Source organism: Vollenhovia emeryi, unplaced genomic scaffold (genome assembly GCF_000949405.1).
Source record: "Vollenhovia emeryi isolate VEMERY1.0 unplaced genomic scaffold, V.emery_V1.0 DF939549.1, whole genome shotgun sequence".
Taxonomy (NCBI): Eukaryota; Metazoa; Arthropoda; class Insecta; order Hymenoptera; family Formicidae; genus Vollenhovia; species Vollenhovia emeryi.
Genome location: NW_011966817.1, coordinates 13,834 through 30,374, shown reverse-complemented (window position 1 = coordinate 30,374; position 16,541 = coordinate 13,834). Strand labels below are relative to the sequence as shown.

At 55.8% G+C, this 16,541-nt stretch overlaps 2 protein-coding genes across 2 annotated transcripts; both read right to left on the bottom strand.

Annotated features, from left to right (window-relative positions):
- Nucleotides 1–2,109: 2,109 nt before the first annotated feature.
- LOC105557251 lies at nt 2,110–2,868 on the bottom strand. The gene has a single exon (XM_012004434.1). It carries the CDS (start codon nt 2,866–2,868, stop codon nt 2,110–2,112), a length of 759 nt encoding a protein of 252 aa, XP_011859824.1.
- Nucleotides 2,869–7,445: 4,577 nt separating this feature from the next.
- Nucleotides 7,446–8,678, bottom strand: LOC105557249. The gene has a single exon (XM_012004433.1). It carries the CDS (start codon nt 8,676–8,678, stop codon nt 7,446–7,448), a length of 1,233 nt encoding a protein of 410 aa, XP_011859823.1.
- Between the last annotated feature and the right edge of the window lie 7,863 nt (nt 8,679–16,541).

Sequence of the window (16,541 nt, the reverse complement as noted above, 5' to 3'; positions counted from 1 at the left end):
ATATTATAATCTTTAGATATCTCCTAGATATCTTTGTAACAGGTATTGCTGTGTGGGTTACGGATTGACAACGAACGCTGTTCTTGATTTCTGAATTGTGATGTTATCTTGACGATGCGATCGTCAAAGATTGGCTCCTTCCCGATGTTGAGGATGTCAATCATTATTCAAATGTTTTGCACCGCGGATCCCAGTGATTTAAAAAATTCTACGTTTGATGTATTGAGCTTTTTCTTCTTGCAGCGACTACTGGATGACTTGGTACTGCGATTAAACGACGTGAACGACCACCGTAAGAACATAGTGATTGTCGAGTGAACAGCGGCGAAGAAGGAAGGACAATCAAGGCGATCACGACTTCAGGACTACAATATTGGCTCTTGCAACCAATCGCACAACCCTCAGGACGAGTTACGCATCGCAAGGTTGAGGACGAAGGATTACGCAGCGAGATCAAGGCTAAGGGCAAGTCCATTCCAAATATAAATCAAGTGGTCGATTAAGCAATTTCCTTTACCTACTCCCAAACGACAATATGGCAGATCGAATTAAGTTATTAGTTCAAAAGCGAACGTCGTTAAAATCTCAAATTACGGGTTTGCCGAGCAGTAGACGCGAGTTTAAACGTGGAACTTCCTGGCATCACGTGCCTAGTTAAGAAAGACTTTGTCAGCAGCCAGGTTTCGGCGCTTGACCCCATGACTCATAACAAGGAAAATAAGAATACGCGTCCAGGTGTTCGCGCTAATCAAAGGCATCCCGGTGATATCTATTACATGTACACGCCGCGGACCTCCCCTTCCCTGCGTCGAGGGATCGCGTAGCGTCGCGGTCCTCCTCGCGCCCCCGCGGATCGCGTAGTGCTGCGGTCCTCTCCTCCCCACACCGCGGATCACCGCGGAATATCTCCCTCCCCGCGCCTCCGCGGAGAGCCAAGCGCTGCGGAATAATAAACGCGGAACTCCTCGACATCGTTCACCTTGATAAGAAAGTATCATTGCCAGCAGCCAGGTTTCGGCGCTTGACCCCGTGACTCATAACAAGGAAAATAAGAATACGGGTCCAGGTGTTCGCGCTAAAAAAAGAACCGATATCTATTACAGTGACAGGTCAGCACCTAGATATCTGTTACATGTCACGTAGTGACAGGTCAGCACCTTGCGTGACGTGAAGGTCACGTACTCCCCCTCCTCCCCGCGGCCCCCGCGCCCCGGAGTACCCCCCTCCCCGCTCCACCTCGCCTGAGCCCCCTCCCCGCTCCCCCCTCGCCTGAGTTAGAACCGGTCCATATACCCTACTGGCCCCGCGCTGCGCGTTGTCTCGCGCTCCTCTGGGCTCAGCTGAACCTGGTCCTAAGAAGGATCGTTATTTCTTCTTCGCGACGGGGGTGCCACCGGGTTCCCGTCGCGCCCCCTAGTTGTTGGTTGGGGGGCTGGTGGGCCGGGGGTCTCCAGCCCTCGACCCACCCCCAAGGATCACTCGGAACTCCTCGGACTTCGCGAGCAATCTCCTCCTGTCCGATCGGCGATGATGACGACCGGCGTCTTCCGTGGATCGGAAATCCTCCTTGTTGGTATAACCGCGGGGGGGAGGCAGCAGGCGAATGACCCCACCCCTAGGGGCGGAGCCAGCCGACCCACGAACCCCCCTCCCCTCCGGGCTATCCTTCTCTGAGATGTGCCGGGGTTCCTCTTCTTCTCCTTCTCCTAGGGCCCGGCGCTCTTCCCTGCGAATTAGGGGGTCGACCTCCCCCCTTCTTATCCGCTCCGCGTCCTCTTTCTCCCGCATAATTCCCTCGCAGAATGCGGAGAACGCTCTCCATGCTGTCTCATCTCCCACTATGACCTCGACGACCCTCGGGAGAGACAGGTCCTCCCCAATCGCGTCTCTAAGGACGCGTCTCTGGCCCAACCACGCCGGACAATGCTAGCGTGTGTTGGGCCGTATCTTCATCGTCGCTGCAGTGGTGACAGCGAGCTGTTTCCTCCCTACCGATACGCCGCAGGTACCCACCGAAACATCCGTGTCCGGTGAGCACCTGCGACGTTCGATACGACGCCCTTGACCAGGGCCGCTCCAGCCAATCGTCTAGACACGGGAGGATGGCCGTCACTGTCCGTTGACCCGCACGTCGGGCCGCTCGAGCCAGCACCTCCACTCCTTCCTAGTGTCCCACTTGAGTTGAAGGGCTATTGCCCTCTTAACTCTGTCATGAGCCGGCATTCCTGCCCGCTTCAACTCGGCCACCCTCTCATACATCGCCGCGTGTGCTTTGGCGACAAACTCAATGGGCGGGATGCCAGCCATTAGAGTAGCCGCCGCCCTCGATACCGTGCGGTATCCCCGGATCGCTCGGATTGCCATCCGGCGTTTCGTTTTCCGCAGTGCAGCCGCGGCTGCCTTCTCTTTAATGAGCGCATCTGCCCATATGGGGGCGCCATAGAGGGCAATCGAATTTGTAATGTTGCCATACAATCTTCGAACCCTGCCGTTTGGCCCTCCTAGGTTCAGCATTACCCTGGATAGGGTATTGGCCGCCGCGTCAAGCCTGGGTCCAAGTCCAGTTAGGTGGTCCTTGAATGACCATCTCCCGTCAATATGCAATCCGAGATATTTGATCAGCTTGCCTACCTTTACCCGCATTCCGTCTACGCTGATGTACATATCCGGCGGTTCCCCCTTGGTGCCGTCGTGGACAAAGATGGCTTCAGTCTTGCCAGCCGACATTTTCATGCCCAGCGACGCTATCGCCCTTACTGCACACGCAACCGCGATATTTGCATTGTCTGTAGCTTCTCGCCACCCACCCCCGCCAGCCAGCACAAGTGTGTCATCTGCATAACAGATGAGCGTGCTGCCGGCGGGCATGGGTGTCCTGAGCACTCTGTCATACGCGACGTCCCACAGGATCGGCCCTAGCACCGAGCCCTGCGAGACGCCGCGCTCCGCGTCCCATCTTCTTCGGGTCCCCTCTTGGTCTTCACACGAGATCGTTCTGTCGCCCAGGTAGCTGACGATCACCTTCTTCAGATATGCAGATACCCCCAGCCCCTCTAGCGCGGTTCTTATCGCCTTGTGTGGGAGGGAGTTGAAGGCATTGGCTGTCTAAAGCCACAGCCAGCACTACCCTTCCCTCCCCCACGACCTCTTCTGTGTGCGCTTTGACGCATCTAATTGCATCAACCGTGGACCTGTTCGGCCTCAAGCCGAATTGGCGGTCTCTCAGGCCTTGCTCATCTCCTCTGGCCTCCAGTTCCCGGGCGAGGCGGGACGTGATTACTCTTTCAAAGAGTTTGCCCGCCTCGTCCAGGAGACATATTGGCCTATAGTTCGACGGGCTGTCCGGCGGCTTCCCCGCTTTTGACATTTTTACGTGTCTTTTTTTTTTACCCGGTGGAAATCCTCATGGACCGTCCCCCCACTCCGCTGGGACGGAGACGGGGGGTGTGTGGGACTCACTCTCCCTATACCCCAGGCAATTGACGACCTGGGGCCAGCGTGCAATGGAGGGTGCCTACCGCACTAAAACCACCGGGGGTGGACTTCTCTGCGCATAACTGGGCCACCTAGGAATCGCGTGGACATTTCTTCTAGGTGGACCCGCGCCGCGCGTAACTCGCGCTCGCCTTGGCCTAACCTTTGGCCCGGTCCTTACAAGGGCCTTCTCCTATATCTGCGACGAGGGTGCCACCGTCCCCTCGCCGCTCCCCCTAGTTGCTTGTGGGGGAGGGCGGGTCGTGGGTCTCCAGCCCACGCCCGCCCACCAGGGGTCCCGTAGGACTTCCTGATAAAAGCTTCTTTTAGTCGCCTCTTACGACAGGCAGGAGTTACCCCAGGCCTATTCTTACGGCGGGACCTGGACGCCTTAACATCCCCCTTTCTATCTCGTGTGGTACCTTGGTGCCCTTTGTCCTTGCGGCGGACTATCACCTCCTTCTCTCGATGGGGTATCCATAGTGGGCGAGAGTATTTCCCCCCCCCTTATTTGAACGTCCCCTACCACTTGCGCAGATGCGCTGGAATTCCGCGGGGGACCCTTCTGCGTCGCCCTCTCCGCTGACTCCCGTTCCCTCTAAGCTGGGGGTCCGGAGGATCAACCTCTCCCCTCCTTTCCCTCTCAGCTTGCTCCTTCCGCGACATTACTCGCTCGCAAAAGAGCGCAAAGGCCTCCCAGGCCTCCTCTCGCTCTGTCACGGCTTTAACTACCGCCGGCAGCGAGAGGTCTCCTCCTAACTTTCCTATGAGAACACGACGCTCATTGCGCCGCGTCTCTCTCCTCGTCGCAATGGTGGCATCGTGGATCAGGTTCCTTCTGGATCCTATGCAGGTACTAACCAAAGCAACCATGCCCGGTGAGCACCTGCGTCGTCCTATAGGACGCCCGCGTCCATGAGCGGTCTACCCTCTCATCCAAGTGAGGGAGGATGGCCTGGACTGTCCTTTGACCCGCCCGGTTCGGGTCGGCTAGCCATGTCCGCCATTCCTCCCTCACTCTCTTCTTAATGCGGAGGCTGAGGAGCCTCCTCCCCCTCTTAGGCACCGGGATCCCCCTCCCCTTTCGCTCCGCCACCTGCTCGTAAACTTGAGCGTGTGCGCGGGCGTTCATCTCTATTGGGGGCATCCCGGCCATCAACGTGGCTGCCGCGTGGGATATCGTCCTCTACCCCCTGACCGCCCTGATCGCCATGCGGCGTTGAGTTTTATTCACCGCTATGGCCTTCCTATTCTCCGTCAGGGCGGCCGACCACACTGGGGCTCCGTACAGCGCGATCGAATCGATAACATTCGCGTACAGCCTCCTGATTTTCCCACGCGGACCGCCCAGGTTGGACATCAAGCGCGACAAGGCACTCGCTGCTTTGTCCAACCTGGGCGTCAGCCGGTTGAGGTGCTCCTCAACCCTCCATCTACCATCTACATGGAGGCCCAGATACTTAATCTGGGCCCCCACCTGGACACGGACGTCCTCCACCCTGATCCACGATGCCGGCGGCTGTCCCAGTGAGCCATCGTGTATAAACACGGCCTCCGTCTTTCCCGCCGCCACTTTGAGGCCTAGGGCTCCTATAGCCCTTGCCACACAATCAATTGCTACGTTCGCCACTTGGGTCGTTTCTTCCCATCCCCTCCCACTGGCTACCACCAGAGTATCATCTGCATAGCAGATGGTCGTGCAACCAGTAGGAAGGGCTGCGTCTAACACCCTGTCGTACGCGACGTCCCACAGGATCGGTCCTAACACCGATCCCTGTGGGACGCCGCACGCCGCCTGCCACTCCCTGCTCTCGCCTTCCCTGTCTCTGCAGGTGATCTTCCGTCCCTCAAAGTAGTCCCTGATTATCCTCTTCTGATAACCAGGGACTTCCATGCCCTCTAGGGCTCTCCTAATCTCTACGTGGGGGAGGGAGTTGAAGGCGTTTGCTATATCTAGGGTAACCGCCAGCACCACTTCTCCCTCCCCCATCATATGGTCAGAGAGGGACTTTAGGCGCTTGATCGCGTCCACGGTCGATCGTCCCTTCCTGAAACCATACTGTCTGTCCAACAGGCCTCGTCCTTCGCCTCCTTCCAAGTGCCTGGTTAGGCGGTTGGCCACCACCCGCTCCATCATCTTCCCTGCCTCGTCCAGCAGACAGATGGGTCTGTAACTGGACGGGGCTTCGGGTGGCTTACCTTCTTTGGAAGAAGGACAAGCCTCGCCTCCTTCCAAATGCTTGGGAATTTTCCCTCCCTTAGGCAGGCCGTGAAGAGCGTTCCTAGCCTTTGGGACATTTCCCCTACTGCCACCTTCCACGCAACTGCTGGGATGCCGTCCGGTCCCGGGGCCTTACCTGCCTTCAGCTTCTTTGCAGCCGCTATCAACTCGGCCTCCGAGACCTCTAGCACCTCCTCGTCCTCATGGTCCTCTCGCAGTTGGTGTGCCTCCTCGTTCATCTCCTCCCCGACCGGGAATAAGGTGGCTACCACCTCCTCAAGGAATTGGGGATCGAGCGATTCTACCGCTGGGGGCGCCCCGCTGTTCAGTCTGTTCATGACCAGCCTGTAGGGGCGTCCCCACGGATCCTCATCCAGTGTACCGAGGAGCTCTTCCCAGGCTGCCTCTTTGGCCCTTTTAACGGCCACTCTGAACTCAGCCCGCCGCTCGCGGTACACCTCCTTGAGTTCGTCCACATATGCGGACGGCCCCCTCCTCCTCCGCTTCCTTTGCAGGGTCCTTCTCGCTCCGACCGAGGCTTTCCTCAGCTCCGAGATCTCCTCGGTCCACCAATAGGCGCTCCTCCTTGGCACGAATTTGGCTCGAGGCATAGCGCTATCGCACGCTGTTGTCATCGCGCCTCTGAGCCAAACCGCCTCCTCCTCTATGTTTCTGCACCCAGGGGCCCACGCCCCCAATTGGCAGCCGCTAGCGACGCCAGGAGCCTGTCTGGGTCCATTTTACGCGTTGTTCATCTCCGTGGACCTTCCCTCTCCGCTGTTCCGCCGTCTCTCACACGGAGCTCCATCTCAATTGGCAGGTGGTCGGATAAGATATCTGTCTCCTCCGCCACCCGCCATGAGACCACCCTCTCGCAGCCGCAGGGGATATCCATGATACAATCTATCACGGGTTCCACTGCGTCCGCACGCACGTGCTCCTATTCCCTCTATTCATGAGGTTGAGCCCTAAACGTGCAACCCACTCTACTACCTCGCCCCCTTGACGTCCGGCCGCCGGGAACCCCACATTGCCGATTTGGCGTTAAAGTCCCCGGCGACCAGTATGGGGGCTGGCAGCAGTCCCGCGATCTCATTTTCGAGGGTGTCGAACCTATCCTCGAACTCGTGACGGGACAGGCTGGGCCGCAGGTACACTCCTATGACCGTCAACGGTCCCCATCTTACCGCGACCCATCCCTCACCGCCACCTATTCTGGACGCCGGAGTATGCCTCTCCTTTGTCTTTATCCATGTTATAGCCACCGAGCCGTCCGTACTGCCCGCCCAGCATGGGTGCTTGGGCACTCTGTTTGGCTCGGCGGCTATACCTATCCCGCAGTTCTTCTCCGCCAGGCTATGCAAGAAAAGATCTTGCGCCTGGCGGGAGCGGGCCAGGTTTGCTTGCATCACTCTTAACATGAAGGCGATGTCCCTTCAGCCTCCTCCTGGCTTTCTCCTCCTCTGGTCGCCGTTGGTTCGGCTCCCTGCTCTTTTTCAGTTAGGGTCTCGGCCTCCATTGCCTGTCCGGCTCCGGAGGCCCCCCCCCTAACCTCTTTAACCGCTTCCTCTTTTGCCTTCTGCGCTCCCGTTTGCCTGGCCTTTTTTGCAGCCTTTTTTATAACGGGGGGCAGGCTGCCCCTCTAGCCTTGTGTTTGGCTGGCAGCCCCCTCGCCACGCACACCGAGCACTGCGGTTCCTCGGTGCACGTTTGGGCCTTGTGCCCCTCCCTTCCGCACCTGTAACAGGTGTTACTTCGATCGACGGGATTTCGGCACTGCTGCCTCACGTGCCCCCGCTCTAGGCAGCGGAAGCACACGAGTGGGCGGGCGTCGAGCAATTCTACCCTTGCCGACGCCCATCCCACCTTTATCCCTCCTCTTTTCGGCCATCCTTTTGGCCACAGCCAGTGGGCAGCATTGCACCCACACTGTGACCATACCCCCGGGGGCCGACTTCAACTGGCCTACCTTTATCTCCGCCCCGTCGCACTCTCCGACTTTGGCTACCACCTCCTGGAGTTCCGCTTGAGTCACTAACTCGTTCAAATCTTTGATGCGGATCTCTCCCATCTTGGACGGTCTCGTGACTCTTACTCCCTCCTTGTTCCCTACCGCCTTGCGAATGTGCTCGGCAAGCAGGTTCGCCTTCTCCATTTTCTTGTCCCCTGCCACCTCTAGGATTAGGGCCCCGGTTAGGGCCTTCCTTTGTTTGAGGGGGCCAATCCCCAATTCGTCCAAGTTGATCTTGGACTGAATGTCCCTCATTCCCTGCGCGAATTCTCCCGCAGGGAACATAATGGACACCGCCTCGCTTCTCGGAGTCCTTCGCTTCCGCTGATCTGAGCCCCTCCCTTTGTCCGTCGCTGGTTGGGTCGCAGCTTCCTTTTTCATGGGAGCGTTCTTCCCCTCGTTGCTTCCTTTGGATTTTTGGGGTGCGCTTTTCCCATCCGCAGGTTGCACCCTCTTCGCCGGCTTCTTTGCGGCTTCCGCGTAGGTGCCTCTACGCTGCAAGGGAGTCTCTTGCTTCTCCCTCGGTTGCTCCTTCTTCTGCAGCGTCTTCGTCTGCGCTTGCCTCGGCACCCTTTGCGGCTTCGGCATCTCCTCCTTATTGTCGGGCTTGGTTGGAGCTCCCTTAGCTTCTTCCGCTCTGTTCCCTGACTTTCCTCTCTTCTTCCTGTCGGAACGGGTTTGTCGGGAGACATCGCGGTCGTCAGCTTTCCTCTCCTCTGGGTGGGACTTTCCTTCCTCTTTCTTGTCCTTGTTCTTCCGCTGATCTGGAAGTCTGAACATAGCTCTTTGACACCCGAGGATTACATCCTCAAGTTTTTTGCGCATGGAGGCTGCATCCTTCTCGTTTGTAATAGCAGAGATGGAGATTCCCTCCATCACCTGCCTTATGCCCTCCATCGCTTCCTCCCGGTTATCCTCTGTTACGTCCTGTGGACTCCACGATTTCTCTCTTTCAAAAACCATAAGAGGCATGTTTTTCTTCCCTTGGAAACTACAATCTTATCAATCAGCGGACATCGACTAGGTAACGCACGAGTCCCTTCCCCACACAAAGTCCATTGCTAGAGTTTCACTTTTCGAAACTCGAAACGTAAACAATTACACACTGTGTACATATTTGATTATTTACTGTCTTTATCATCAACACTACGTACGTTCACAAGGGAAGTGTTTCTCGAGATGGAGCTTAAGTCTTAAGTTTAGTGCTCTGATTGTTTACTGGTCGATAGCCGTTGAAATAATAAAAAGGGAAGAGATAACAGACAGGATGGGATCAGGCCCTTTCAGACGGCAATTTCAAAATCCAGATTGCCTAAATATTATGTTGACCAAAAACATGACCCAAAAGTAAAACTCGGAATTTTTCGAGAGCCGCTGAAGGAAATGATACCCCTAAATAAATATCAAAGGGCGACAACGACTTAATGGTCGGGTTGCCAATAAGAAAGACAACCCCCTGACACCTCCCACTAATCCACCAATGAAGAACCAAATTCCAAAATCCCCTTCCGCGTCCCATGACCAAGACCCACCCCCGAAAAATCGTATATAAACCCGAAGCCTGCTGCCTTACTCTCTTTTGGCAGCTCCCGAGTCCATCAGCGCAGCTCTCTACCCGATTCTCCGAGTTCTGAGTCTACATTATTCTTTAATATCGTTTATATTCTCAAAATAAAATCTGTGCGCGACCTAGCCGACGAATCTGACACCTATCTGAGCCCAGCCGCCTTCGACCAGCTACCGCAAACCACCATCGATCGCAATCAGTAGTAAGTCGCACGTTGTCTTTTATTTTCATTTTGTTTCGGCTCGACGACCTTTCCCCCAATTAATTTTTATTTTTTTATTCCGAGGGACTTTCGCTAGTTCTAACTTCCTCATCCATCCTCTTGCGAACTAACGCCAAATATCCATTCTTCAAAATTTCGTTTTGTGTCCGCGGATTCCGCCTTAGCGTGAATCCGACACGATTCGAAGAGTTCCATTCCTCAAAATTTCGTTTTGTGTCCGCGGATTCCGCCTTAGCGTGAATCCGACACGATTCGAAGAATTCCATTGCTCAAAATTCGTTTTGTGTCCGCGGATTCCGCCTTAGCGTGAATCCGACACGATTCGAAGAATTCCATTCCTCAAAATTCGTCTTGTGTCCGCGGATTCCGTCTTAGCGTGAATCCGACACGATTCGAAGAATTCCGCTCCTCAAAATTCGTTTTGTGTCCGCGGATTCCGCTTTAGCGTGAATCCGACACGATTCGCTTTCTCCTCTAAACCCTCATCCTGAAATTATCAACTCATAAATTATTGATAATCAGAAACTCTAGCCAAGCTCCCTAATTCGATATATTTTAGTGGACTCACGGATCCACTTAAAATAGGAGAAAGTCGCGAGCCGTAGTCAAACGTTTAAGGAACCTGAGGAATCGGCATCCGCGTCGGTTAGCCGCTCTAAATAATATTTCTCAGGATGATCACTCCTCTTCTCCCACTTTTCCCTCCCTCTTCCACTACCATTAAAGACCATTAATAAATCCCTCACACACACAATACACACACAGTCACACCCGCGAAAAATGTAAAAATTCGACAATCCAAATGTACATATAGCGTTAACACATATAAATGTAACACCTATTGATCTCTTTTAGTTAGTAAAAATTAGCCTTTAGTCTATCTTATTTCTTTTTCTCTCAAATACAATGTCAAGAAGTAAAACTACCTTCTTTTTATTTTATTAATCCTAATCTAATGTCTAGATGTAGACAAATCGTAAATATATTATGTTAAACCTATCTCTTTCTATTTTAATTTATTTCTAAAGACCTCACCCCCTTCGTTCCCCTTTGAGAGTGCACAAGGTCCGTCCCAGGGTAATAGGGATTAATTTCCTTGACCTGAAATAGGACCTGCGATCGCACCGCTCTTGAAAAGAGTCATAGTGTCCTCACGGACATTGGCCTTTTTAGAACCTTAGAAAAGTGCGTTCGCTTCCACGCCCCTCCGAGCGTGTTAGCGAGATATTTAAACTTGCTAGTTGCGTCATTCCATACCTCCACATTCCAAAGGTTTTGACGTAACACCTCCATCTCCTTCTTTTGCCCTTGGATCTCAGGGCGGAGGACCTTTATCGCCCGTTTAAAGGGCTCTATCCTCTTGATCACTACCACAGGTCTTTTGGTGGCAGTGATCATAGGAGCCGATGGGGAAGGAGGAAGAGATTCCTCTCCCACGTCCAACTCCATATCTCCCACATCCAGCTCCATATCCTCCTCCTTTTGTCCGGGCCTGGACTTATCTTCCGCTTGTTCCGCCTTTGTCTTTTCACGTTCCGCCTTGGCCAGCTGGCTCTCGAGGTCTCTAACCCTCCCTCTGAGTCCGCCTTTCCCTTCTCCCCTGGGTTTTTCGGGGATCATGGCTTCCTGCGTAGAGGCCGCGGCCTTTTGCGTGACGGCAATTACCGCCGCCCTAAGGGCGTTTGTGGAGTTTACGAGTTCCCTCACTAACGTGCCCTTTAGGCTTTTGGATCGCCTTGCGACCTTTTCAACCACGTTGATGCTGTCCAACATGTTTGCCGCAATCTTCTCCGGGGCCATGCTTAAGAACTGATCTCTCAGCTCTCTTTCGGGCGTTGTATCCCGCATGTAGGGCCGCGGGAAAACTCTGGGATCCATGATCTCCTTCAGAGCTCTCCTCTCCTCTCTGAGCATCCTTATCTCCCTCTTATGCTCCCTCTTTTTCTGGGCCATTAGATGGTCGCCCGTTATGGGAGGTCTTCCGCGCTTCCTTATTTTCGTCGGCACGCTTCCCTCGCTGTCAGTGTCCGTCTCGTCTTCCGAGTCCGACACAACGCCGACGCACGGTTCCGTGTCCGGACCGTCCATCTCCTCAATCTCCGCTGTCTTCTTTTCTGACAAGGACGGTTCTGGTTCCTGAGAATCCAGATCCGGTTTCCCCCTCGTCCTTTTCCGCAGGGCCCGCTGGTCCTTTCTTTTCTCAAGAGCAGTCGTCTTCTCGCCTGCTCCCGTAGCAGTCTTCCGCAGAGGGTCTTCGTTCCTCTGCTTCGAGCCGCTCGCCACCACGTTTCCTCCAGTTGTTTTTGTTTTTGTGTGTTTGGCGGAATCCATATCGCATAAGTTTAGTTCTTCCCGTTCTCCCATTATGGGACCCCCACCTCGGTGGGGGATCTATCCCGGGGTTGGAAGTGCCCTAATTATGGGCTGGGAAGTGGAGATGCCGTTTGTTAGGGAGTCACCCCTATCCCAACCAGTGAATCTAATAAAAAAAGTCCCTGGAGACGGCCAGGCCCACTATGATGCGATAGTTTTATACTCACCCCGGGGTCCAGGCGCGTGCCGATCCGATCGGTCGCTCACCATGGCCCCAGGCTAGAGTTCGCGAGGGAACTTTCCCCCCTCACAAGGGTATGAGAGGACGTTGGCTAGACGGCCTCTCCATACCCGCGCCCTGCGTGCCGGTTTCAACTCCCTGATAGGCTCCAGACAGACGAGACGGGAGCGGTTATCCCACATTAAACATGCCATTTCCTGCGGCCTTTGCCAGTAAACTGGGCTTACGGTCCCGCGTAGTCTATGGCAGAGGTCAGGTACAGACGTCACCGCTCGTCCCCGGTCGGGGGGTTTACTACTCCCCCCTTGGTCAGTCTCAGGGAAATATCCACCGGCAGCCGACCGCGGCCCATTCGCACACCACATACACCCCGCTCGTCGCCACTCCCCCGCCCCCCCTTATGCCAGGCCGCACGCCCCAGCAGCGGGACGTCGGCCCCAGACACAGGGGTTGACGGGTTCACGATGCCGAGCGGGTGTTGGGCGGCTGACTTGCCACCCAACACTCCAGACCCCGAGGCCCCGCCTGGGAATAATTCCCAGCGGCCCCCAGGGTCTCCCGGGCGATCGGGCCCCGCCTCGGAAACGTCCGAGTGGCCCCGATCCCCGTCTGTTTTCCGGCCCACTCCGCGGATCCTGGGTCCCACCCAGTTTACCGCGAAGGTCCGGCCCCTCCCCCCGGAAGAAACGGACCACGTCCGAGTCAACCGCGGGGAGGCCACGACTTCCGGCCCACCCTTCGGCCAGGACCACGTCCTGTAGTGCCTCCGGGGTCCGGCTCTCCTCCGCCCGCGAGCAAGTCCACGACGAGCTCGTTGACGGAGGAGCTTCCCCTTGCCACCGCCTCTGCCGGAACACCGGCGTGCAATGGCAACTGGGATTCCTGCCCCCTCGTCCGGGTTCCCCCCGATCCCTGCCGGAACACCGGCGTGCAATGGAATCGAGGGGGAGACGACCCGGTCCGGTGGGTGGAGCAAGCTCCCCCCTATCGGCCCCGGAAGCCGGAGGTTTGAACTCGGGGTACCTCATCCCCTACCGGCGAGTGGTCTCAGTTCTGTCTCGACTCGCGTCGAGGCAGCCGAGACCGGAGTCGTCGGGCTCCTTGTTTCCCCTTTTCAGGGGAAAGGCAAGCTCTTAGTCGGCGAGAGCCCGTCACCGAAACCGCCGATGCCTAAAACACAGCGGCTTCTAGACAGACTCTCGCCTACAAGCCCCCTCACCACGTCAAGGTGGCTTGCCACGAGGGGGTTTTTACGTGTCTAGGTGAACAGTGTCCATCTTTCACGTGTACAAATAAATGGTGTACAACTGAACGGTGTACATTTTTGACGTGTCTAATTGCAACGTGTCGAAAATTTATTTTCTATGTGTCCAAAAATCACTGTGTCTAAAATTTCTGTGTCTAAATGAACCGCGTCCAATTGAACCGTGTACACCAAAATGTGTCCATTCGAACCGTGTCTATTTGCAGCGTGTCCAATTGTACTGTGTCCAAGTGAAGGCCACTCGTTGTGATGATTGCTGGTGCTCCGTATCTCGAGATCCATGTGTTGAAAAAGACAGTGACTATTATGTCTGCGTTGCAATTGGTGTTGCTTCTGGCCATCTCGTGGTGCGGTCTATCATTGTGAGACAATATCGAAATCCCTTGGAAGGTGGAAGAGGATCAACGATATCTAGATGTATGTGCGAAAATCTGTCGTCGGGTACTGGTATTTGTTCTGGGATTCGTGTGATATGTCTATGTATTTTTGCTCTTTGGCAAGCTAGACATGTTTTCGCCCAATGAATCTTTTTGCATGCTAGGCCACACGAAGTTTCGTGCAATCATTTTCCACGTTGTTCGACCGCTTGGATGTAAGACCTTATGCATTACGTCGAATATTCTTCTCCGTAGGGATGTCGGAACATATATTCGAATTTGATCCGCAACGTCGCAGTAGACTGTCTTGTCTCCCTGGTCTAGGCGAAGTTTCTTTAAGTTGAGAGAGGTTTTGGATCTTCCCCCCCCCCCCCCTCGATGGTGTGCCACCTTGATGTGGTGGGGGGGCTTAGGCGGGCGTTCGGCTGGGAGCCGTCGAAACCTTTCTTAGGCACCGGCGGTTCTGTAGGCCGGGCGTCCGCTGATTAAGAGCACACCAACCCCCCTTTATGGGGGGTTTGGAGCCCGGCGACTCCGATCTCGGCTGCCTCGACTATTAAGTCGAGGCAGTACCGAGACCATTCGTCGGTAGGGGATGAGGACCCCGGCTACAAACCTAGGGCTGCCGGGGCCGGTAGGGGGGAGCATGCTCTTCACACCGGACCGGGTCGTCTCCCTCCCGATCCCATTGCACGCCGGTGCTCCGGCAGGGATCGGGGGGAACCCGGAGAGGTGTTTGAGGGGGCGAGTCTTTCGCCTCCTCATCACCATTTTTGGCCCCGATCGCCATTGCACGCCGGTGTTCCGGCAGGCGGTCGGGGTATCAAGAGGTGGAGGACTCCCACTCTCCATTGCACGCCGGTGTTCCGGCAGGGGAGTGGGAGTCAAGGCTCCCCCGTCACTGGACTGAACGTGGTCCTGCTCCGGGGGCGGGGGAGAGCCCGGCCCCGGCTGCACAACCGAGCGTGGCTCGGGCAGCCGGGTGGACGGGAAGTCGTGGCCTCCCCGTGGTTGACTCGGACGTGGTCCGTTTCTTCCGGGGGGAGGGGCCGGACCCCGGCAACATACTGAGCGTGGCTCAGGTTGTGGACCGAAAGACAGACGGGGATCGGGGTCGTTCGGACGTTTCCGAGGCAGGGCCCGATCGCCTGGGGACCGCCGAGGCCGCTGGGACTTATTCCCAGGCAGGGTCCGGTGGTCCGAGGGGTTGGTCGGCAAGTCTGCCGGCCAACACCCGTCCTCCTGTCGTGAACCTGTCAGTCCCTGTGTCTGGGGCCGACGTCCCGTTGCTGGGGCGTGCGGCTTGGCATGGGGGGACAGGGAATGGGCAGAAGGGCGGCAGTGTGCTTGTGTGTGTATGGGACACGGTCGGCTGCCGATGGATATTTCTCTGAGACTAACCAAGGGAGGAGTAGTAAACCCCCCCCGACCGGGGACGAGCGGTGACGTTTGTACCTGACCTCTGCCGTGGACTACGTGGGAATGTAAGTTCAGAGTTTTTTGGCAAAGTCCACAGGAAGCGGCATGTTTAACGTTGGAAAACCGCTCCCGTTCGTCCGTCTGGAGCCTATCAGGGAGTTGAAGCCGGTATGCCGAGCGTGTGTGTGGAGGGGCCGAGTAGTCTTCGAACCCTCATACCCTTTGCGAGGGGGGGAATACCTTGGCGAACTCTAGCCCGGGGCTCAGGTATGCGGCCGGTCGGATCGGTGCGCGCCCGAGTCCTGGGGTGAGTCTAAACCTCAGCATCATGGTGGGCCTGGCCGTCTCCAGGGACATTTTTTCGTAGCGTCACTGGCTGGGATAGAGGTGGCTCCCCGACAAGTGGCTTCTCCACTTCCCAGTCCTTAAAAGGGCTACTTTCTACCCGGGGAAGATCCCCACTGCGGTGGGGGTGCCATAGTGGCCGAACCGGATGAATTATTACCTGCCAGTATGTCTCAACTCAACAAAACATTATTAGTAGTACTAGATAAAGGAGACGGGAAGATGAACTCGGGCAACTCCAAGGAGACCCGAAACCAGGAGGCCGCCGACAACACCCTGGCGAGCACCTCCAAAGAGGGCTACAGCTCGAAGACCAGAGCTGGAACAGGGCTAAGGCTGGATCGAAAAGCTCCAAGCTTAGAGCCGATCAAGTGGGGGGAGGAGGAATTTCCTCATTTCTGATGGATCAGACACGGAGGAAATAACGGTGGATGACATACCCGAGCCACAACGCGGAGGCCCAGTAACTGTTGACAGGGACTCCTCCAGCTCAAGTACCTCCAGCAGCAGCAGCTACAAGGGCGAAAAGGGAAGCTCAATGAGCAAGAAGAGGAAGAGGGGCAGGCCCACTATGACGCTCGAGAGACTAAAGAAAAGAAAGAAGCTCGAACACAAGCGGGAAATTCAGAGCCTCAGAGCAGAGAAGAAGGCTCTGAAAGATGTGTTGGACCCAAAAGTCCTCCCTAAGGATATGACGCCTGAGAGGGAGACAGTTCGACAATTGGTGATGTTGAGCAACGCCCAAATCGCACCGGAGATGCTCAATAGTATTAACGTGGTGGACAAAGTCGCCGATAAGTCGAAAAACTTAAAGGGGACATTTGTACGAGAGCTGCACAGGAGCTCTAAGAACTTGAGAGCAGCCGCGAGGGTGATCGCCCTCAAGGGCTCGACCTCGGAGAGTGAAGCAAGAGCTGACGAAATTGAGAGCTTGAGGAACCAAATCAGGTACCTGGAAGGGAGGGTCAGCAAACTCTCCGGGCTCCTGAAAGAGAAGGAGGAGATGCACTGGGCAGACAAATACCGGGAGACATCGGTGCAGACATCGGTGCGCGGGCCCTGGAACCTATGGACGAGGACCTCCCC

Excerpts from the sequence above, each read along its gene's own strand:
- LOC105557249 (XM_012004433.1), bottom strand. The coding sequence starts at position 8,678 with ATGCCTCTTATGGTTTTTGAAAGAGAGAAATCGTGGAGTCCACAGGAC.
- LOC105557251 (XM_012004434.1), bottom strand. The coding sequence starts at position 2,868 with ATGCCCGCCGGCAGCACGCTCATCTGTTATGCAGATGACACACTTGTG.